Source organism: Pogona vitticeps, chromosome 2 (assembly GCF_051106095.1).
Source record: "Pogona vitticeps strain Pit_001003342236 chromosome 2, PviZW2.1, whole genome shotgun sequence".
NCBI classification, from domain to species: domain Eukaryota; kingdom Metazoa; phylum Chordata; class Lepidosauria; order Squamata; family Agamidae; genus Pogona; species Pogona vitticeps.
Genome location: NC_135784.1, coordinates 129,845,452 through 129,870,511, shown reverse-complemented (window position 1 = coordinate 129,870,511; position 25,060 = coordinate 129,845,452). Strand labels below are relative to the sequence as shown.

General features: G+C 38.5%; 2 protein-coding genes across 3 annotated transcripts in view; one reads left to right on the top strand and one right to left on the bottom strand.

The window, feature by feature from the left end:
- The window catches only part of TBCD (tubulin folding cofactor D), a 209,881-nt gene that overhangs the window by 49,495 nt on the left and 135,326 nt on the right, over positions 1-25,060 (top strand). The gene's annotated exons all lie outside the window — the stretch shown is intronic.
- On the bottom strand, positions 1,604-12,512 carry ZNF750 (zinc finger protein 750). The gene is made up of 3 exons (XM_020785914.3): positions 12,397-12,512; positions 5,924-7,514; positions 1,604-3,637 (listed from the first exon to the last, which is right to left on the bottom strand). The coding sequence occupies exons 2-3, from the start codon at positions 7,327-7,329 to the stop codon at positions 2,941-2,943; spliced, it is 2,103 nt and encodes a 700-aa protein (XP_020641573.3). The 5' UTR covers positions 7,330-7,514; positions 12,397-12,512; the 3' UTR covers positions 1,604-2,940.

Genomic DNA, 25,060 nt, shown 5'->3' with positions numbered 1-25,060 from the left:
CAGCTTATATGTTCAGAATTACCTTTGTTTTTAGTCCTGTTAATTTAATTTTAATTTTTATTATTTTTATTTTTGATGTTTGGCTTTTTGGTCTGTTCGATATGTTCTGGCAAGGATGGGGACTTGAGTCGCAGGACTTCCTATCAGGACTTAAGTTACACTGGTGATTTGAATTGGACTGGACTTGACTTGCAACTTGGAACCACCCTCCCCTCCCGTTTTTCTAGAGGAAAAAGCTTGTTTTTAATAGGGACTTGGGCTTGAGACTTGGGACTTGGTATCAAAGACTCAGACTTGGGATTTGGTACCAAAGATTTGCCAACATCCCTGTGTTTTAGCTACTGTTTATGTGGAGAGGGAAGTCTCCATTGGTGCGAAACAGTGCTGAATGTCTAAATTTGGCCCTTAACATTCTTGAACATTGCCATCTTTTCCTGCATTTCTGTGCAGTAGACTGGTGGGAGAGAAAGAAGAGGGTACCCCAGAAAAGGAATGACTGCCTGAGTGGAAAAATGAAGAAAAGCACATCATACAGCAAGGTTTTGTGGCAGGTCCACCTAGCTCTACTTGTGTCACTTGATCTAGCCAGGCTGGGCAGTTGAGGGCCTTGACCCCAAGAGAGGGCCAGAAGGAGAGAACTAGAAACCGGGCCTTCTCGGCGGTGGCCCCTCACCTCTGGAACATCTTGCCTCCTGAGATTCACCTGGCACCCTCACTGGGAGTTTTTAAAAACAAGCTGAAGACTTGGTTCTTCAGGCAAGCCTTCCCCCCCCCCTTCCATCACTTAGTTCCTTGTGTTTCCCAGTCTTGGACTTTGCTTACTTTTCTTTTTTGTTTGTTTAGATATTGTCTTTTATAATTCTTGTTGTTTATTGCTTGGACTGTAAGCTGCCCAGAGTAGATTTGTTTGAATCTAGATTGGCAGGGTGAAAGCCAAATAAAGAAATAGATAGATAGATAGATAGATAGATAGATAGATAGATAGATAGATAGATAGATAGATAGATAGATAGATAGATAGATAGATAGATAGATAGATAGATAGATAGATAGATAGATAGATAGATAAAAATTAATATATTATATTTACTGTAATTATATATATATTAGTGGCAAAATACCATAGTACACAAGGCATCGTATTAAGAGTTCTATCACCCTGGCTCTGCACATGAAAACTCTCTGAGATAATTTTATAGTTCATGCTTCCTTGACTTTTGCAATGCAGAAAAAACAGAAACAAAACCTCCTGGAAAACAAAAACGTGTTGAGGAAATACACTTATAACTATATATTTTGTGTGTGGGGTGGGATTTTTAAAATATTTTATATGTTTGTGTATCAATTTCTAGGCCAGTTTTAAAGTTTAAAATTGCACACAATTTGGGAACAAAATGATGTGACTGGACAAATGCAAAATAGTTGTGTTTCAAAAATAGATTCATGTGTCCATCCCTACCCAAAATTAAATGATGTAACTAATATTTCATGAGCCTGTAGCTTTTTGAGAAATATGATTAATTGGTCTTTGATACTTGCATATTAAAAAATCAATTTTTATCATCTGTTGTGGATTTTGTTGTTCTATGCAAGACACATAATAAAGCAGAAACAAACACTTTTATTTTGTGTCATAATTTTCTTTGCAAGTATAATACATTGCATTTACTGTAAAATTAGGAAAATCTGCTTTGCTTATAGCTCTGGAAACAGAAAATGGCTTTGAATAAGTTCACAAAACCTGTTTTCTGCCCTCCACCCACCCCAGCAACAAAGTGTGACATACCAATATTTTAATACTTACAAATTTGTATGGATGCAAAATGTAGAAATAATACCTTCACCAACATTGTGCTAACATGAATTAAGTTGGGTGCCTGCTGTCCAGAGATGCAATCAGGCAACCATGAAAGCATTTGTGTGAAGCATAACTTCACCTGTACTATTTGAAACTCCTTTGAGAATTCGCAGCTTGAGTCTTAAATTAGTTTTAATTTTAGTACAAGTCATCCTTGTACTAAAAATGACCTTAGTGGCTGAACCAAGCACCATTGTGCTAAAGAAGAACATGATTATTCACATTACAGTTTAAATACAAATACAGTGTTGTCAGGCGAATCATGCTGTTCAAGCGACTGATGGACTTATAAATAAGTTTTAAGTATGGTCTACCAGTGCTGTGCCAGCACAGCTTCATACAGTTTTATTACTGGCAATTGCAGAAAGGCTGACCCAAACATATTTTAGGGTGAGCTTGTTAAACCATTGTCATGTAAGTTTATGTTTTTCTTACATAAGGCACTGAAAAGTTTCACTGTATCATTTGATTATGGAAAAAATTTATGCAAATCTGCAAGGAGAATATGAATGCTCCTAACCCCAGGTTCTTCTTTGTGGTCTCTGTAAATGTACACAATTGGGTTTCAGTTCGCATATTTTCATTCAGAACACACAAACTACTGAGTTTTAAAGAGTAGGTGGGGATTTTAAAGCTCAGATCAATTGTGGCAAAATAACAAAAACATATTAAATAAGAAAAATAAAGCTAAAATAAAAAGATAAGAAAACAAGGTAAGTTAGAGGAATGGTGTGACATGATTTCATGAATAAGGTTTACACTCTTATAGATTACATCTTTGTTAATAAATGTTTTATGTAGAAGTCATTCTGCCATAGTGCACTTTAAAAATGTATCATTCACTTTACATTTAATTGTTTGCTCAGAGAATCAGTTTACAGTCCAGAGATAACTTGTATTGCTCTGAAATAAAAATACAAAATTAAAGACATTTTATATTTACATGGGTCAACCTGAACAGATCAGATGAATCTTTCATATTTAAAAATAGGAATTGGTACTAAAAAGCTTGGCTTTCCGTATGATAGAGCCGTTGACAACTTCTGTTTTGTGTAGTTGGTGGTGCATTAGAAAGTGAAATATTATGAAACCCTGGTTCTCTTTCTCAGAGTAAACACTCTACTGCAATCATTTGTTCGTACTCTTTTTGTTCCTTGCTGCCCTTTTGCTGCTTCTCTTTGACTAGCCCTTTTTTGTCCTTTTGTTTTTTGACTGCAGTGATTGTCTGGTACATCTGATGGTTCAGGAGCAGAATCTGTACACTGAGAATTGCTCTCCTGATTACTATTCTCTGTATTGCCTGTTTGGAGTTTATTAGGGCTATATGCAGCTAATTGGCAAAGAGCAACAGCTGCAGTTTGTTTCTGCTCATCACAACTGTCAATTGTTGTGAGTTCCTGCGGTTCTTTCCTTTGCGTTGCATTAAGAGACTTATCGAAGGCAGTCCTCTTGGAGTTGCATTCATCTGTTCCCATATTGTGATTTTCTGTTTTTAGAGATTCTCCGTCTTCAGCTCCTTGTGATGGGCTCTGCAGGAATACTTTTCTGTTATGGTTGTCTTTTACTGAGAGATTCAGAGGCACTTCCTGCTGTTCCATAAAGTTCTGATTTTCCAGCTGGAAAGTGTTTTTGTACATATGTTCATGAATTGTGCTTCCTTGTGGCTTCTTGGAAAGGTTAAGTGGTGCTATCCCTGTATCATCTTCAGAATTGGACAGAGGCTCTTCATGATTATCCTTTGATTGCTCTGTATTTTCATTTTCACTATGGACGTCACTACTGGGGAGAAAAAAAATCATTGGAAATTTTTATTAAATCTTTATCAAATAATAAGAGTTACAGCACCTTTATGATCTTTCATGGATTACAGTCCACTTCCTCAGACAAATGGAGCATAATTGTTAGGCCAAGGGTGTGTGTGTGTACAGAGTACATTTTTTTAAAAAAAGCCCATTAGATATATAATTGTCATCCTTTTTCTCCATCTCACTTTGGGGGCATCTACATTAGTTGTCCACAATTTGCATTGGATTTGGCATGGATGAAATCAAATTAAAATCCAGCGATTATACACACACACGCGCGCACGCACACGCACACAGAGAGAGATCGGATTCAAGGTGAGTGCTTCTTGTCTCCAAACAGTTTTTTAAAAGTTTTTAAAAGTTACTAAATTGCCAATTAGTACCTTGTCAGATCAAAGGTGCTGTTGGTTAGAGTGGAAAAAATTACCCTTATTCTAGTCATCGGGATTACTACAGCAGTTTTAGTACCAGAAGCCAGCATGGATCTGCTTTGAAGAGCTGTGGATCATATTGGATCTAGGTGTATTTCCCTTGCTGTGTAGAGTCGCATCATTGGTTTCTAACCCTTTGCCATGCACTCTGTATATATAAACCCTACATAAACTTTTTTTCTTTTGCTTTATGTGCTGAAAGTGACGGGCCATTGAAACAAATAATTCTTATTTATGTTTAATCATCATGATAAGATTGTTATGTAATGAAATAAAATAAAATATTGTTACCCACCCAGGTTATATTGGAGCGTAAAGTTTACGTTACATTAGTGATAGTTTAAAGGCTATGATTAGAGATCATGATGAGATAAGCATGTTTCTGATACTGCACTCTGTAACATAAATGTCCCCAGGTTAATCCTGGATTTAAGATTGTTGCCTGGATTTAAGATTGTTGCAGGTAGAATTAAGAAACGTGTCTTCCTTGGAGGCCTTGTTTGGAAACATACAATATAAAAATTCAAAATAAAGTAATGAATGTTTATTGGAAGATGTGAAAGTACAGTACCTCCTGTCCTTTAAAAAATGTTAGGTTTAAAGTTCCAGTCTCAGAATAACTAAAAGCAGTATTACAGAACACTGTTTCTTTTATAATAACCTGCCTACCACTGATATCACTTGTAGACATCCTTGTACTTTTGTCAAGGCTACAATTGAGGACACAAGTCCAGGTTCAGTGGTTCAGTCTTCATAATCTAGTCCCCTCTTTGTAGTTACTGGGAAATCAGTTTAATCCTGAATTTATTGGAATTTCAGTAAATTGAAATTATGATGTTATGGTTGAAGTAGGAGTGAAATAGATTTGCTTTCTGGTGTATTCCTTTTGTCTTGGCTATTTTATATTGTGTTTTTATAATATATTTCCTCTGTCACACTTTTGTCTCGGGTTAAAATAATCATATTATTACAATGTTGCTTCGCGTTTTGGTTATCCTATAACCAATAGTGCCATATTGCTGAACATCTGTTGATTTAAGTTTGCAATCCTATATTCATTTATTTTGGCATGAGCCTATATAAATCTTTTGGACATATTTCTTAGTCAGTATGCAGAGGATTAGGATGTTTATGAAATAGCGAAATTCAGTGAAGCATGAAACAAAGATATGGGTAAGTCAAATATGGCAATATTGGTGTGAAATTAACGAAACTAATAATCATTTCACCCACAATAATAATCAGTCACTTCCATATTAGACCTCCTCCACCTCCATATGTCTTATTCAGTGCAGATTCGCTCTATTTTTCTCTAGACTCAAAACACATACCTGAATGTGCATACCTGCTGAGACGCTGGCCACACTAAGAACAGGGGTACTTACTCCCTGCTAAGTGTATACAGCAGGGATGGTGAACAGTCAGCCTGCTTTTCTTTTGGATGTCATGCCTTCTTTTGTCACCCGCAAGTCTCACCATGTTCCTGTGCGGGGTTTGTAGGGAGGAGAGAAATCTATTTTTCTCTACATAGTGAGATAGCTATTTGAGTTGCCAGGCTAGAGGTAGAGCAAAAGATACTAATGTAGTATTGTTGTGAGAGCAAGTGAGCAGAGGTGACACTAACTGCAAACCACTCCAGTATATTGGCCTTCACTGATTACTGTAAGGGAATGCACCTTTAATCATATGCATGTTTATTTCATGCCTTGTGAATGCCAGCCTGACATGTAATGAACTTTCTTCTCTAATTAGCTGTGTGATATATACCAAGGGCCCGTTTTCTGTAGAATTTTAAAAACTATCGCTTGTGATTTTATTTATTTATTTACCTTCTTGGTGAGTTTCCTCTGTCTTCTTTTGATAGAGTGAGGATAGAGTGGTCCGTACGTTTCCTCACAGGTCTGAATGCTGTAAAGCCTTCCTCAGGTTGATCGTACTGGTTTATGTTAATGGAAGATGACCTACTAGAAAGATCAAAAATTCCTTCACAGCTATGGCTTGTTTGAGTGAAATTTGTTGGGCTGGGTCTACCAGGGGACCCTGTTGCTGCACTTCCAGCACGAGGACTCATTTTGGCATTTTCTCTCTCGATTTGATCCTCTTTAGTATGACTTTTGGTATGCTGTAAAGAGATTTCTTTTTCATAATCAGCCGTTTTCTTCTGAGAATTCAGTGACTGTATCCTAGCAGGATTTGAGGAAGCTGGATACAACAAAGTTGTTTCCTCCATTAAATGAGAACATGGATCTCTGTTAATACTTGTAATATGTGGTAGTCTGTAAAATGCTGATTCTGTTGGTCTACAGAATCCATATGGTACTGTGGGATTAGGATGATATTGCTGGAATAAACGGTAGTGTTCATAAGTTGCTGGATTTATTGGTTTAGGAAGCGGTCCAGGGTGAGGAAGGAAATGCCTTTGATCTTGTGAGCTGTAAACAGAGAGCACTGAACTTTCACAATCATGGGAGTTTCCTGATAGGAAATAAGGTGCATAGATCGCCAATCCGTGCTCATACAATGAAGGTGAATATTCAGGAATCATAGGCTGAATATAAGGTGGAATGGAGGTGAAGCCTTTTGCAGATGGAATTTTGTTAGTAAAATCTGGTGCCATAAATGTGGAACCTGTTTTCCAAGGGCTGGTTGGAGCATGGAATGCTGATTTTGCATGAAAGGAGGAGGCTTTGTTTGAATCAGAAAGAGATGTCAACTGCGATGTATCATTAGTGTCTTTGGTGTGCACCCGGTGTTCTCCTACTGGGACAAAAGCAGAGGGTCTTACAATGGCTTCAAGAGTAGGCTGTATGGTAACCGAGTCTTCTTCATTGCTAGTTAACTCCTTGTAAATTGATGTTTTTTGCCCATTTAATGATTTATTTGTTTCTTGGTTCTGTACTTCTATGTTTTCCTTGGCATCCTCTTTGACAAAAGCATATTGAGGTTTAGAATCAAGATTTGAGACAGATTTAGAGGAAGTTGGTTTGGCAGCAGAGTCTGCCTGGTTGAGCTGCTTAGGCTCCAAGGAATTTGATTTTGAACACTTAATAACACGATCCTGTTCAGACACTAAAGTAATTGAGTTTTTGCACAGCCCATACTTCATATGGTTAAAAAGGTGTGATTTCTCATTGCAGGTGAAGGGGCATTGAAAACACTTATATTTAAATGGTTTTCCTGGAGGTCTTGGGATATAATGAGGTTTTTTTGGCTTTCGCTCTTTGAGGAGGCTCATTTTTCTGCTTTGATGATTAGTCCGAGGATTTCTCTTATAACTATTTGTCAAGGTGGGTGTTGTTTAATTTAAATTAAGGATGAGCTTTTGAATCTTCCTTGTAAGTCAAAGAAGATATTCTCAAAGATCTTATGTGAAGCCAGTTCTGGAAAGCATCAGGAGAAGACAGGGCTTGCAACAGGAAACTGCAAGGCAGAAATAAATGTAAGAAATATTAGAATATTAGTACTGAAAAATGATTTTCCTTCAGGTATCAAGATCAAAGCATCCACAGAGTTTGTTAATCTGTTTCCATCATCTTCTCATAAGCTAAAGAGAAGGGCATGACTATTGAATGTGTCCACCATTCGGCATTAGTGTATTGCCTTTGAGGTTCCATTTATCGCAAGACCAGATAGGCGGGGTATAAATAAAATAAATAAAAATAAATGGAACCTCATCAGGGACTATCAGATAGTTTTCTTATCTGATAGTCCCTGGAAGACCTAATCTATCTGAATTTGCCTAAATTCCTTTCAAAATATCTACTTGTCAGTGATCATTACTGCATCTGGGGTGGCCATGACACATATATATGTCATGGCTGACCTAGATGCAGTAATGGCCACTAACAAAGGCATTACAATATGGGCACTTGTTCTTGGACGAGTCATAACAAATTGAGAAAAACCAGATTGGTTTATATATGAAGTGGGATTCTTCAACCCAGTAGACATCACTAATTGTATTAAATCTCATTTGCCATTTATTGTACCTTCACTCACCATGGAAAGTTATTAACAATTTAACTTTATCTTCATGATATTGTATAGTTTGGTGCCATTTCCAGACTTCATGACTTCATGCTCATGCCTAAATTCATGAACTACAACTAGTATGAGAAAAGTGCAGCTAATACTGAAAGCTAAGAATGTAGAAGCCTTTACAAACATGAATGCACTGGGAGGAAGCACTGGTATATTTAGGTAGAGCCCTAATTAACTGACCTGAAGTTCAGGGTTGCTGACTACCTGAAATTCCTGTTGAATTAATTAAAGAGAATTCATTCAAGCAACAGTGGAGGAACTTCTATCTACTCAGGATGTGATTGGAGAAAGATGAAAGCAGAGGAGGAGAGAATTGTAGGTGGATGAGGCAAGCAGGACAGAAGGCAGGGCCTGGTTATAGAATCAGAAGCTTGAGCATAATCCAGTCTAGCCAGTTGGGGAAAGAGGAAGAGATTCCTTACTGGGGAGAAGTCGGGTGGAGTGAAATTGACTCCATCCTGGAGTGCTGACCTAGATCTACTAGAGAGCAAACAAACATTTGAGCAGCCTAAGCAAATATTTAAGTACTAACCAGTGCGAATAATGTGCAGCACCCCTTAATAAGCCCAGCATTAGGTGCTTAAAAGGGCATCCTTTCACCAGCTTTTTTGTTGGTTATCTGTGTGTACTGGTTCATCATCTTACCATATTACTACTTAAATGATTTTGCACACTATTGTCTAGTTAGTTTAAGTATGCTATTACTATACAGTCAAGTATAGAGCTGGGTTGAGCATCCATTGATTTATAGGGGCACAGTATGCTCGGTTTCTCTTAGGAATAAAACAAGTGGATACTCTTAATACAAGCTAGTGATTTTCTCCACAGATAAGTCAGATGGGCTTGTATTGACTTGTTCCATTATGTTTGCTGATTCTGAAGGCGTGAGAAGCTCTCAGAGTCATGTTCTCATGATTTTATAGGATGTGTTATGGCAGAGATCTAAAAACTGATGATTTCATCATGAACTGTAAGCACCATTATCAAAATGATGACTGTTGCAAAACCACATACTGTATCTGAGTTACCCGAAACTACAGTAATACTACCTGTTAATTTAAGAGGGAAGTCTGATGGCTTTTATTTTTAAAGAAGCCCTTCTCAGTGCAGTTTTCATTATGAACAAATGTAAATGAAAAGCATTCTGTATCGTCATTATAACATATTCAGTTTGAAGGAAATGGTTAGTAAGAGAATAAGAGATCTATGACACTTTTAAAATAAATTTGATTTTCTGCAGCAATATCAGACTATTAGAATTTCATTTAAAATACCAATATACTCATTTTTAGTTATTCATTTTTGTTTAGTATTTATGCATATTAACAGAAGTATAGGAATCCATTTCTATATGCAAGGCTAAGGAGGTTTCAGTGGTTTCTGATATAGGCTGGGATGAAAAAAAAGGATGCTCAGGAGAAATTTTTGTCTTTTTTTTTTTTTACAGAGGACTCCCATAAATTCAAGAGTCCCATCTGTTTCAGAGTAGTTGCCATTTACTGTGTTGAGGAGGCTGCTGTCTGGAAAACAGACCCCCTTTGCATCCCAGCCCTCAGAATTATACAAAAAGCAATAATGTATTATGTTTAACAGCTCTTAATTCACTACTTGTGCAGCATTTTTGGTTGAGTTAGTTTCTGTATACTCATACAATTGTTTGGACACTAGCATTTGAATAAATATTACCAAACAACAGCACATCCTAAAAGATCATAGTATGACAGTCTGCTCTGAAAGACCATGGTTTGGATTTTGGGTGATGATATATAACCAATGTGCAAGACTTGGTGAGTTCAGTTTGTTTGTACCTATTGTACTTAAGTGCTGGCTGCTATGTCTCAGTGCAAATAATATTCAAAGGTTCTGTTGTCACAACAAACCATCTCCTAGGTTTACCAAGCTGATACACAGCAATAGTATTAATTTATATCTTCAGGAAAGCAAGCAAGCAAGCAAATAAATAAATAATGGTTTCATTTTCATGAACCAAGTTTATTGTTTGAAATACATTTTTATTTATTCTCCTATGTAATATTTTTATGGAGTGAAGAGTCACATTTTAAGGACTTAACTTCTGCACTTTAACGTCCCAATATTGTTTGGGAACCTGAAGATAACTGAGCTGTGCTCATTTCCTGAACTGTACTTATTCATGTAAAACGTATAGAAAGCAACACTGGAAGATTTCTCTGCCACATTAATAGGCGTATAGGTGTTTGCAAAGGACAATTATCTTCCCTTCAGCTTAGTTCCCCAGACTGGACTGTAATATATATTTTCCAGCAATAGAAAACTCACATTTCCCTTTTGAATTAATTTTCTTCATCAGTTAAACAAAACAGCAAAGAAGAAAACTGAACACAAAGTAATTGGTGAAGTGCATAGATAAATTTACCAAGAAGTTGTAAATCACATTGTTTTAAGTGGGGCTTCTGAATAAGTTTAGAAAGGATTGCATACTTAAGATGTATTTCCATGCATACATAATTGGATATAAGCCAAGTTGAATAGTATATATACTTGAGGAATAATAACAGTAGGATCAGGGATTTGTATGTTAAAAAATGGATTGTCCCTTTGAATTTCAAAGTGAAAGTTTCATCAGAATTTGTTAGAGAGGTTTTAGAAATATACAGAAGTATACTGTCATTTTTGTGAGACCAAGCAACATGAGCTGAAAATGCAGTTAGAGATTTTTGTATAAATATGACCCCTTTCCTGGTTGTTGTAGTTAGTTTCACACTGTGCTGAAGATGGCAGTACTTTTTTGTGTAGCAAGACTTGCAGATATTCACATTTGCACAAGGAAGTACAGAATTTCATTTGGCCATATGGTCTCTTTTGTACTTTAAAAAAATGCAGTATCAGGACAAGATTTATGTTTTCTGTGCTTAGAATAAAATAAGGGTCAGTTCTGTTTTACACTGTATACTAATTCGAGCATTGTCTTAATACACACTATTTGGAAAAAAATTAAAAGGGACAGTTTTAAAAGTATTCTTCATTGCAGACTGTGGTATAATTATCTTGCTTCATAGCACGTAGCTATGAATGGCTATGCAAATGTTTTTAAAGGACGTTAATACACACAGTCAGCTACTATTGCAGCATTCTTTTTAGTGATATTGATCTGACTGACGAGTCCTCACTAGGGTGGAGCATTTAGAAGAGCATGCTGTGATTAAAATATTGTGATGTGGCATTACTGCATAATATAAGATCATGCCATTGTCACCTAACTAGCATTTTGCAAGAACAAAACTTCTGGATTGTGTTTCAGTCTAGATTTTCTAATGACTAGGTGCTCCTCCCTTCTGGATTTTTTATAGCTGAAACTAAAATGTAAAAACAAATTTTTGTGTATGATAGAGAGTATAGATAAAAGAAACAAAGATCCATTCTATAGCAATTCAGATGGCCTAATGAGGAATGGGTTAAGATTTGTAAAACATGACTAGCATTTGAGACCGATAGTAAAAATGAATTTGTTTTAAAAAACTAAAAAATTATTTTCAGTTAATGAGATTGCTCATTTATTCACCTTTGAATGTCTAACATGCAGTAGAAAGTTAGTACTGAAGTTATACTTTTTCATTTCCCCATGCATAAAATATGCTTAGTATTAGACGAAGTGATTTGCAGCCAGACAATACTATACCGTGCTTCAGTAAAATTAACAGAGCTCCCTGCCATTTTAGAGGCTAGAAAAATTATCATAGCATAAGTTTTTATGGACGATATTCCACTTCATGAGAAGGAATGTGCTATAGTCTACGAAAGCTTGTGCCATAATGTATTTGTTCGTCTTTAAGATACCACGGGATTCTTTTGGTTTCGCAACCACAAACTAGAACAATGAAATGTGAAATTTTGCAAAATGTTCTATGTTTTTTTCATTTAAATCTTTACATCAGCTATCAATACTTCAATATAATGGAACATAACAATTTAAGCAAGGAAGCCAAAATACACTTTTTAAAATATGGTTTTCAATTTGAAAACGTCCATAACCGTGATTGAAAATTGAAGAAAAGAAGTACAGTAAATAAGAAGCTACTCTTCGTACAGTTTAAAATAATGTTTGCACCTCTTTCTTGTTTAATTTGTAAACTTTGTGAAGTAATGCACCTGTTCTAGAAGAGGACTTGCCTTTCTTGCCAGGACAATAAAGTGCATGAGGAAGCAAACGAATACAGCTAATTAGTATTCTTTCAGTTAGTTGATTAAACCTTTTTCATCTGTGGCTGAAAAGTCCACTTACCTGTGAATTTGGGAGCTTATGTCCAAATCGTTCAGGATTCTTAAACTGTTGCTGTCAGTGTTGAGAGAGAAGTACCTGTCCGCTGCTTGATTAAGTGAAACTGAAGGAGGTTGTTTCAATGGGAGGGACTTAAACGTGTAGGAGTTAAGCCCTGAGGGTGTAGAGATGCACCTGATATTACTTCAGCCTGAAGCTACAGTTCATGTGTTTCCATCTACTGCTTTCATTTGATGTTACCTCAGCATCTGAGCTATCGAGCAGAACTCTCATCGTGTTCGTGCCCTGTAACAAGCAAGTTTTTTGTTTCTCCCGCTGACTTAATAATCTCCTGTCAAGAGAGTGGAACATGGTATGGACATGTTTTTCAGTTTAAGATCTTTCAGACCATTCTAAGTGAGAGGCAGAGCCTAATGAAGACTCTACTTGGTCATAAAACGATAGAAATTGTGGGCTGAAACACATGAAGTTTTTTTGATTTGAATGTGGAAGGTCTTGTCATTCTGTTGCAAATACCTATGTGCTGCCAGATTTCTCTCCTTCGCTCTGTGTTCCTCCCCCCCCCCGTACATTTGTCCTCATACTAACTTGTCTGGGAATAATGAGACAGAATAAACTCAGAGCTTACTTACTGTACAAACCTGCCAAAGCTTGCCAGTACAGTAATCAGCAGCCAAATGCATTGTAAATGGAATAGAGTGATCTCAGTAGGAGATCGATGATCAGATCCTTGTTTCTCCCTTCACTGTGACTTACTAGTCACTTAGTATACTAAATGGCATGGTTGGCTTATTTTGTGGAGCATGTATGGCAGTGCATGTTCACTCTTAGAAAAAATTATTTGGGGTTTTGGCATCCCTCTCTTGCTTCAGTGAGCCTTCCCCCCCCTTCCCTCATGTTGTTGGCTTCTTCTCCCTACCAGTGTAACTCAGGGGATGCCCAGCTACCCTTCAGAACAGAGCTGCACAGATAGGGTCCACAATGGAACCTTATAGTAAACAGGCAGCCTGTATATGAGGTACTCTGCCATTTATCTATCTTTCAAGAACCTTTACCGCCTTCAGAGTAGAAAGAGACAGCTATACAGTGGTACCTCGAGAATGTCCCTACATAAGAACGATTTGAGTTAAGAACGGCTCCATTCGCAAAAAGTTGCTTCGACTTGAGAACGGAGCCATGACTTAAGAACCAAAAGAAAAGAAAAGAAGAGAAAAAAATCTTTCCTGCCCTTTTTTTGACCTAAGTTCACCTTAGGTCAAAAGAAGAAAAAAAATTGCCCCCTAGTAGTAGATCCGAATTAACCAGCTTAGCATTAGTTCCTGTGGGAACTAATGCTTCGACTTAAGAACAGTGCCTCGACTTAAGAACGAAAAACAGCAGATACGGATTAAATGGTTTTCCGTGCATTCCTATGGGAAATGGTGCTTTGATTTAAGAACGCAGTCCCAATACGGATTAAATTTTTAAGTCGAGGTACTAGTGTACAGTACTGTGAAACCAGTATGCATTGCGTTTGGGGACTATGCACCAGGCGCCATTCTCATGGAACTGATGAAGAGCTTGGATGCAATTATTACTTGACCATTTTGACTTAACTGAATGTTAAATTACAAGACTGCTGCTGTGACTAATTAAGACTAGGTGTTTTGTTTGATTTTCTGATAATTCAATGGCTTTTAGCTCAACCTACAGTTGAGATAGAAATCTGTACTTCTATTTTGATGAGCATTCACAAAGCTTTTTTTTATTTGAAAGTGTTTCATTTTTCAGTGATATAAATAAGATGTTTCTTATCCTTTGTTTTTTAAAAGCATGTTGCTTACGAGACTGACCTCCACGCATATATGAAAGACACTCTGTTTAACAGTGGCTTGCTCCTCTGTGCTGTTTTTTCAAAGGGAGTTGGGTTATGTGCTTATACATGTCTTTGTGTGTGTGGGGGGGAGGCTGCTTCAATGCAAATGGCCAGGTAGTCTGCTGATAAAGGTCAAGACTACATTTCCTTGGACTGCAAATGCTGCCAAATAAAAATGCCACATTACCTGGCTGCTAATTTTAAATGGATTAGGAAGGGGGTTGACGTTTAGGCAAGTATGAGTTTATATTAGTAGGATAGTTCCTTTGGCCTACTGTAGACCGTCCCTTTCTATCCCTTTCAGTAACACTTGATGATATTTCAGTGTGGATAGTTGAAAAATTTGGGGGGCTACGTTGAGGTGACTGTTGCCTGTGTCTGAGAGCCAAAGGGCCAGGTAGGCTTTGGCAGCTTTGATGTATGATCTTTGAAAGTTGGTTTCTTCTAGTACTATTTTTCTGCACTGGTAAATCTGAGGGGAACCAGGCTAGTCATGTTGCCCTTTGGGCATGATCTCGGTGAAGTAAAGAGCTTATTAAAAGCCAGCCGCTCCCTGGAAGTGCTGCTAGGCAGACCTGCTCAACTGGGCTGTCGCTAAAGTAGAGCAGAACGTGCAGGTGCAGCAGGTGCTGTATTAAACTGGAGGCAATAGAATAAAATACCTGGGTAGGCATGTTTAGAGACCAGAGCCTTGGAGACAGGATGCATCTTGTTTTCTTCATTAATGGATATAACTGGTCCTTGTAAAACTGACCCAGGAAAGCTGGCAGCTATTTTTCATTGTTGAGGTGAATTTATTCTACTCTCGTCTACTGTTGTATAATTATTACATACAAGTAGACCGGTCACCTGACAGGTGCCACCCTTAAAAAGAGTGCAACAGTCACAATGGAGGCAATGTAATTCCAAGTTTGATGCAATACTGATTGCTATCATTGTTATGCTTTAACAATGTTTTATATATGGTGATTGGTACGAATTGATGTTAGTGCACTTTTGAATTTATTTGAACAAGTGGTGTCATATTTTAGTTGTTTTCTTCAAAGCTGACATACTTGAAAAAAAGATATTTAGCATATGTGTTTTCAGGAGATTATAGATAGTTGCTAAGATTTCATTTTACACTAACCAAACTGTAACTTCTGAGATGTAATATACTTTGAGAAAACATATCTACAATGTTGTAGTAATCCCTGTATCTCCAATTTAGATTTGCCTGAGGGGTTGAAGTGTCATAAAAAAGGTTTTAGTAGTATACATTTCTAGAGACGTATTGTCACAGACAAAGAATGTCCATTTCTATACCTAGCCTTGCCCAGTTTGTGCATTTTCACTCTTTACACTCTCAGCAATCTATTTTGAGTGACAGTGTCACACAAGATGACTAGGAAGAACTATTTTAAGACAAACTGTACCCCTCAAACCTGTGATAAATGTGTATAGTCTCTAATTTGGTTCTGCTTGCACCATTGCTGAATCACATTTAATGCCATTTGCGGCACTGTTTTGTCCTTCTTAATAACTTCTAATGTCCTATGGTGCCAAGCTACATGTTTGAACAAGCTGACTATACAGCTGAAATTTCTAGATGGGCTTGGGGGCAGAATAGAGCAGTTTGAAGCTTACACATCTTAAATGTCTGACTCACAGAAGATAAAAATTAGTAGCACATTCTGGATCATTTTTCCATATATCTAGGGCTTCCTGCCGGCTAGTAGAGAGTTGGCACAGTGGCCTACTGTTTATTATAATTTAGCAACAGTGTGTTATGTGCTACAAGGGCATTAAGATCTTAAAAAGAGTTATAAGGCATTCCAAAAGCAATGGCTATATGTAGTCAGATCATTAGTGTCATGGAATTTCAAAAAGTTAATGTTTGTAGAGGTCCAGATTTTGGTTTATTGCTGGTTAATAAACCATAACTTTATATCAGAGTTGGAGTCACACAAGATAAAAAGTTACTGTCAGGAATTAGAAGGAAAATGGGACTTGTAGTCAGACAAAGATGGAGTCTGTTAGGTTCAGTATAGTTTGGATTTAAACCACTGAAATGTTCTAATGGAATTGTTGTTCCAAGTTTGCTCTGCCTGGCACCAAGATAACGAGCAAGATTTAAGGAAAAGACCAAACACCACATTCCTCTTAATTGGGATAAGATAAGACACCTGCAAGATCTCATGTGAAATAGGGGTGGTGAACTGTGTTACGCCCTCATGATCTTAATTGGTTGACAGCTTGGAAGTGTCAGAAAGAAGGTGGTTCAGAGACATGTAGAAAAATGGTGTTTCATGCATGTGAATGTTGATGTCATGGTGTTGTGGAATGTTACAAGAGAGAGGTTTGTCTTTTTGAAGGAGAGGAGGGAGAGATTCGCCCAGCTTCTCTATACAGTGGACCCTTAACTTACAGACAGCTTGACTTACAGACTTTTTGAGTTACAGACTTTTCTGGCCACAAAATTTAGGTTTGACTTGCAGCCTGAGAATTGACTTACAGACCAGAAAAAAACCAAAATGGAACAAAAACGGCCTGTTACTGGATTAATCGGTTTTCAATGCACTGTAGGTCAATGGAGACTTGACCTACAGAATTTTTGACTTGAGAACCGCCTTCCAATACAGATTAAGTTCTCAAGTCAAGACCCCACTGTATGCTAAGGGTAGGACTTATATTACAAGTTGCCAAAATGGTTACTTAGCTTAGTTTAGCTTTTATTATTTTAACCTAGGAATAGTAAGCTTACAGTGGTGCATCGCATAGCGATTGCTCCGTGTAGCGACGAAATCGCTTTGTGATGGACTTTTTGCCATCACAAAAGCGATTGCTTTGCGATGGTCCCTAGGGGGGAAAATTGCTTTGTGATGATCGCAGGGAAGCGATCATCGCAAAGCCCCCATTTTTGGCCAGCTGATCGGTGGTTTCAGAATGGCCGCTGGGTAAACAAAATGGCCACCCGCTGTTTTCAGGCATGGATACCTCGCTTTAGAGGCACCAAAAATGGCGGCGTTATGGAGGATCTTCGCTTAAAGGTGAGTTTTTAGCCCATAGGAACGCATTAATCGCATTTTAATGCGTTTCTATGGGCGTTTTATTTTCGCTTAGCGATGTTGTCGCTTAGCAGCGATTTTTTCTGCATGGATTAACATCGCTAAGCGAGGCACCACTGTATTTGAATCATGGTGGAACTATTTTTTTTCTTAATAAAACAATTATTTTCAACAAAGGGCTTGTCTCCTGAACAGCAGGATTGTACCTAAATCCAGTGGAGAGTGGAAAGGTCACTAATTGCTATTCTACATGTCACTAATTACTACTATACATAGAGGTCCTACCTAGCCAATCTGTTGTGCTATCTAAGGAAGCACTCAGTCAATGGTTGATTGCCTTGTAAGCAGGCAAGAGGCTCTATTTCAGGTTGAGCTTGTCCATAGGGCAAGGACTACGCACTTCTGAGGCTAAAGGACCTGTCTCAGGTAAGGAAAGTGGTGGTTGCTTGTGCCTATAGTGATTCCTCACCCAAGACACATTCTTTTTAGGGAGAAGTAATTCTGACAGTTACATTTTAGCAAATCATTCTATACTGTTTTCCCTCGAAAATAAGACGGTCTTATATTAATTTTTGCTCCAAAAAATGCATTAGGGCTTAGTGTATTTTCAAGGGAAGTTTTATTTTATCGTCATGTCACCTTCTGATTTCTGCACAATGCTGCACAATGGTGGAGGGTGGGGGCTCACTTAACTGGGGCTTATTTTTAGGGTAGAACTTATATTACAAGCATCCTGAAAAAACATACTAGGGCTTATTTTCAGGTTAGGTCTTCTTTTAGGGGAAACAGGGTAGCTTGCTGCAGTGTGCACATGCAATCATAATATGAATGAGAGAGGAGCTATGATAGGCCTCCATAGGAATGTAAAGGTAAAGGTTCCCCTTGACACTTTTTGTCCAGTCGTGTTCGACTCTAGGGGGCGGTGCTCATCCCCGTTTCCAAGCCATAGAGCCAGCGTTTGTCCAAAGACAATCTTCTGTGGTCACATGACAGTGTGACTTAGACACGGAATGCTCTAACCTTCCCACTGAGGTGGTCCCTATTCTACTCGCATTTGCATGCTTTTGAACCGCTAGGTTGGCGGGAGCTGGGACAAGCGACGGGCGCTCACTCCATCACATGGATTCGATCTTATAGCTGAAGATCTACAGACCTTACAGCACAGAGGCTTCTGCGGTTTAACCTGCAGCGCCACCGCGTTCCCCGCATAGGAATGTAGGGTATTACAAATGAAGTCATAAGGTGGACAGGTGTGGGATTACATTAATTTAGAATTGTCCCTACAAATTTTCTTCCTCTTCTTCTAATATTGATTATGATGAAGAGCTAAAACTTGGTACAAAATTTTGGATTCTGTCTTCTTTTTTCCTATTTCCTCGCCATCTATGAACAGGTTTTTTTAAAAAGCAAGAAATTAGTATCAATGGACAAGTTAAAGAAGAGAATCAAGAAGGGATTATGTGTCCTTAGGTGGGCTAGGCAGCCTGATAACTTTTAGAGGTTTTGGGCTATGACTCCAACCCAGGGCATAAGGGCTGTGGGAGTAGCAGTAAAAAAAATCTGGAGGGTTCAGAAATGCTAATATAAAAATGCTTGTTGGAAAGCAGTGTTTAACAATTCTGCATTGGCTTTTCTAGACAAGTAATGAAGTACATACACTAATGAAATGGGGCTGGGAAGGGAAGGTAAACAAAGAGGATGATTTATCTTTGGGTTAGATGGAGACACTGATCAGGCAAGCTTATTTTCTTCTGGGGATGGCAAATTGCAGGGATGGGAATGAGAATGCTTCTTCGCACTGCTTTATTTATGATGGTGTCAAATAAATAGGTGGGGGTATTTAACACATATTGTTTCAAGTAAGTGAAGCAGTGCTTCAGGATACAATAGGTATCTTTCTTTTTGAGATGTGCTAACATGGATTTTAGTATTTACAGTTGCATATTCAGCAGTTCTGAAAATAAGTCTGTCTGCGGGAAGGTGCCCAAACATGGACTTCATTCCTTTGATTTAGGTGCCATTATTAGAATATTCTTTAACAGTAATTACATTTGTATTATAATCAGTGCACGGTCTTAAAGCTTAATAGGCTTAAACTCTCACAAAAAGGCTAGTTTTTTTTTACATTTTCTAGGATTCTTTATCAGAGCTGAGTGTGGAGGCAGGAAACATAGAAATTCTCGAAGCCATGTATTCGCGAAGGCTTTCACGGCCGGGATCTAATGGTTGTTGTGGGTTTTTCGGGCTTCTTGGCCGTGTTCTGAAAGTGGTTCTTCCTAACGTTTCGCCAGTCTCTGTGGCCGACATCTTTAGAGGATAGCAAATCTTCAGAGCACAGTTTGCTGTCCTCTGAAGATGCCGGCCACAGAGACTGGCGAAACGTTAGGAAGAACCACTTTCAGAACACGGCCAAGAAGCCCGAAAAACCCACAACAACCATCTCGAAGCCATCTTTGCCAGATGTTTAAGCTGTCACTGTTGCTTAAAGTGAGTTACAGAATGAAATCTGTGGCCTTTTAGAATCAGCTTGAGGTAGCAGGTTTCATCTCAGGGAATGTGGATTCCATTATCCCCATAGACATAGTGCTGCCAATCATGTGGCAAGGCCGTATCCGAAAAGTTGGGGATTAAATTTAGTCTACATACTAGGTCAGTGGTGGCGAACCTTTTTGAGCCCGAGTGCCCAAACTCCAACACAAAACCAACAAATTTATTTCAATGTACCAGCATTGTAATTAAACCTGAATACTGAGATTTTAATTTAGAAAAAAACAACTGCCCCTGCACTGCAAAGGTTAAATGCTTGTTTTTTTCCCCTAGGGGTGGTATTAACAAAGAAATACTTACCAGTTCTCCAATCCCCTGTTGGGTTAGAACGGTAATGGCCGTCATTGCACCCCTCCTCTGGACCACTGTACCAGCAGAGGGGAATGCCGAGATCGGGAATTGGAGGATGAGTAAGTATTTCACAATGGTGACTTATGGCTAGTGTGCCCACAGAGAGGGCTCTGTGTGCCAGCTGTGGTATGTGTGCTATAGGTTCGCCATCGCTGTACTAGACAAAGAAACAGTAACTGAAATCTTGTCACCATAACTTAATGCCACATATGACTGACATTATCAGCAGTGATAGTTTTTCAGAAATTAAACATCTCAAAATTCTCTTCTGAAGGTCTTTAGGCTCCCGTGTAGTAACTTGTGTCTCAGGAAGCCATGGAGGCCCTGGGATAGATAGGGGAACTCTTTAATTACCAAAGGTTACTGTCACTGGTAAACTACTTCATAAGTTACAGCAACAGGATTTCAGCCAGTCCATTGCAGCAAAATTAAGAACTGGAGGAAGATACAAAAGTCTGTTCAGGAGATCTTAGGAGTTCAATAAAGATGTCAGTCCTCATTATTTCAGCACTATCATGTAGTGGATATACTCTGTCCTGTTTTATACAGCAAAGATTAGAGTTTCCTATCCTGTGGGTCCCCAGATATTGCTGGATGACAGCTCACAGAAACCTTGACCACTGCCTATGTTTGCTGGTAGTTCTAGGATTTGAAGTCCAGCAACATCTGAAGATCATAGATTGGGAATAATGTATATAAATACCTGTATATTGTACACACTGGCATCATTTAGATGCAAATTATGATGTGAACATACTGCTGTAAGTTTTGGACTGTTTCTCCTCCCTGCTTCTTTATGGACATTTAGAAGCTTCCATTTATAGTTTGCAACAAACTGTAGCTTCCTGTTTTGTTTGTATATGGGAAATTGTGGCTTGTACCAACTAAATATTGTATCCTGGTTTCTTATCTGATTGTGGTTAGATGAAACAACAGAATGCCACTTGTCCCAAACTGTGGATTGATGTATTCATTACCTCACCTTACATATTATTGAGGGAGGAAGCAGAGGGAAAGGTGAATATTAGCTTAGAGTTCCCTGTCATGTGTTCTTGTCTCAAAAAATCATGGTTTGTTGTGGCACCTGAAAGCTATCACCGGTTGAAAAAAAGAACATTCAGTTTTGTGATGTGTTGACGGCTACTGTTTGCATTGCTCTTGAACATCTATTATCTCCTATTTACTAGTATCTGATGTATAGGTAGAGTAGACCTGCCAAACCTGTGATCCCTAAGCTAAATATGACACCTTGGCCAAGTGTGCTGACTAGAAATGGATGTATTCGTATATGAATACTAATATCCCCCCAGAGGTGGAAATAACGGGGCCAGACTGTCCACTCACCATTCTGCCACTGACACAAGCTCGACAAAGCCTTTCTATCGTGCTGTTATCTGCAGTAGATTAGCCACACCTGGCAGGAGGTGGGATGGCAAGCCTCTCTCCCAGGTCACAGAGTGGCTAATCCATTGCGAACAATGGTGCAATAAGAAGGCTTCATTGAGCTCCCATCAGTGGCAGAATGGTGAGTGGGAAATAACCCTAATTATTTCCACCTGTGGGGGGATATTCGTATACGTATATGAATACGAATACCTCCATCTTTAGTTCTGACCTTTGGGACTCTCCCTGTTTTTGTATCTTTGAAAAAGAAGTTTTATTCCTGCCTTAGTGGCCTGTTGTACCTGGCTGATGGGCTACATTATCCTGGTGTGTTCCAGGTTGTACAGATGCAGAGGAAATTCTGTACTTCTAACTGATGGGATAAATGACTGTACAGGGAATGATTTAGCCAGAACATGTTAGCACACTCTTTAAATGCTACAGTTTGGGTGGCTTTAATAATTTCCTTTCAGAAATGTTACTGTACTCATGGTTGATTATTGTTCAGAAACTGACTTAAAGAACATAATAGGATGGTTTCCTTGTTAGTTTAAAAAAGAGCCTTCTCAACTCCAGACTTGTGGGAAGATTTTTCCATGTTTTCACAGGACTTAGAGCAAAGTGTTCTGTTGCAACCTGTAGCTAATGTTGTTAAGAAGGGTGGGTTAGGACAGGTGCTCATTAGTACCTCTAGGCTACAGCTACAGGTGACTGTGTTAAAAAAATAATCTGCAGAAATTCAGCAGGTGGATCTGGATTGTGCTGTTTTTCTAAGTGCATGAGCTACAAATTACATAGCAATTCCTTTACTTTGAAAATGTGCAGTGATTTGCATTTGGTTACTGAAAATTGATTCTGTATCTCTCACTTCATATCTAAATCCAATGCTACAATTTTGAGAGGAATGAATATTCATTGAAGAATAACTAAAACAGCCTTTAATTTATAAATGTTTTGTAGGGATAGGATATATTTTTATTTCTTGGATTATAAATCCCATAATTCTCCGTTCTGGGAGTTCTAGAGAACGGCACATACTCTACAGACACCTAAATGTAGCTCATCTGGGAGAAAAGGCCTAAATTGGAAGGCTTTGAGGCTTAGTTAGGCCTAGCTCCACCCAAGCTTCCTGTTCCTACCTTGGGGCTAGTTGACAGCTTTCTTTCTGAACAGGAAACTAGGTGGAACTTGGCTTAGTTAAGTGTGAAGGCGAGAAGGCTAGTGTGCCGTCCTCGGTAGAGCAGAAACCCGAAGAGAACCAAGGTTGTGTAGAGGGAGTGTTGGTTGAGATAGAATCAAGTGACACGGCAATGAAAGGGTCTGTGGAGGTGTGTTTGGCAGAGGATAAGGGGGAGGAGCAGGATCTAATTGTGTGAGAGGAGGTTATAAATATTGGGGGAAATGCGCGGGAATTTAGTATTGTGACTGGTGGGGAAGTGCCAGAGAAGAAGGAACGTGCGGTGCAAACTGAACTGAGTGGAGATTTGGGGGAGTGGCATGGACTGGCAAAGGACTTTCCTAATCTCCAGCTTGGAGGTGGGTTGCTGCCAGATTTGAAAGATTACCGCGCGAGAGGAGAAGGGCTTGAACCCTTAGAATGGACCGTGGTTGTGTACCCACACAATCAGCATGGGGGACGGAGGGTGATCCGTCCCTCGTTTCCCCACCAGCTGCGCAAGGGGGACTGGGAGAGGCACCCCTGTTGTGGGACAGCTTGTGCCGTGAGGAGTACTCCACTGAGGCCAATAACGGACAGAGAGCGGTTTGGTCCGCTGTGAGGAGTGACTTAATAACTCCTGGTGTTAAAGTTAAAAGTTATAGAATAGTTAAGTTTGATGGATCCCTTTGAAACCGTTGAATTAAGTTTGTTGAATAATAAAAAGAAGAATATTCAATCTTCAGAAATGCCTTCAACTCTTTTTCCCGCCAAAACTCCGGGGCCGCCTGAGCAAGAACAAGAAACTGATCACATTAAGCCTTAAAGCTTTTTAGTTTAGGCCTGCATTTCAAAGCAGGTGATCTTAGAATCAGCCCTTCCTTCAGCAAAAGCACTGGTCGGCTGCTGAAGAATGTTTTGGGCCCAGACAAACTCAATATTAGTAACAGAACCAAAATGCTGTTCCAGCTGGAAGCATTTTGGAGTTTGTCTCAGTTTTTGCTTCTGTCTCCCTTATTTTCTGATCCTATTAGCAGTTTATATCCAGATGTTGAAAATATATAATTTGTCTTGTTAATCATATTTTCTAATATGAGCCCTGCCATTAAAATTATTATACCACCTGACCATGGGGGGGAAAGTCTTCTTTCATCAGTTAATAGGTGAGAATTCCCTCCAAAGTAATTGGTTGGATACAGTTCTTCCCCATGTCTTCTTTTTTACGTGCACAGCATTCAAACTGAGGAATATATCTCCATGGAAAATTCTATTTGTGACTTCCTTCACAATATGTGTTAAATGAAATAACGTTTCTTATAGAGTTTCCAACATATAAACATGAGAGAAATGCTGTTTTTTTTCTTGAAATACTAGCTAACAGGTGATTGTTAATTAACATCTGATGTGTATTTATTAACTAACAATATCTCACTTACTTTGAAAACCCTATTAGGGTTGCTGTATGTTGAGGGCATGTAACTATTATCAGCTCAAATTAATTTCCAGTGAGCCAGGTTGCTCTGTAATGCCCTGTTTTTTCTCTCTCTTTCTGTTCCTAAGAGGTAGAGAAGAAGAAAAAAGTACATGTAATCTTGGTCAGACATCACAGTGTTGGTTACTTTCTTCCTTTTTTCCTTTACATAAGTGTTCCTAAATACTATGTGTCTTGGACTGCACTATTATAATCAGTAAGTGGCAAACTTTTATTCTCGGGTGGAATTGCTTCTCTTGATATGAGAGACCTTGACATTTGCTAGAAAATCTCAGCAGCTGCTCACTGGCACCTCTTTTATATTTCCTAAAGGTAAAGAGCTCTGGGATGATAGATATAGTATTTATTTCCACACTTTATACAAAACCAGCATTTTCTCTGATTATATTTAGGTTTGAATGGAAAGAAGAACATAAGCAGTACTATCAGTAGCAGGAATTTTTAATCTTCACAAAAAAAGAAACCTATGACAGATTTTCAAAAACTGCCTCCAGGGACTTTTTCTGTGTTCCTGTATAACCAGTTAAATCTATTTTTTTTTCACGTTTATTCAACACACTTGGAAACAGGTTAGGCTACATTTTTAAAGAATCTGTTACTGCTGTAGGTTTTTTTTTCTGTCACAAAATGTAGAAGAGAATACCAAGCTATTAGTTCTGCTCTGTGGCTTTCCCATGTAGTTTTTAAACTTATAAAAAGTGAAATTCTTACATCTAGGGCTTCAGATTTTACAATGGACATTTCTTGATGCCCCCTCCCTAGAAAAAGTAGAACAAGGAAGAGGAGAAGATTTGCTCTGATTTTGTTCTAGCCTTTTTGAAATAGTGCATTAAATA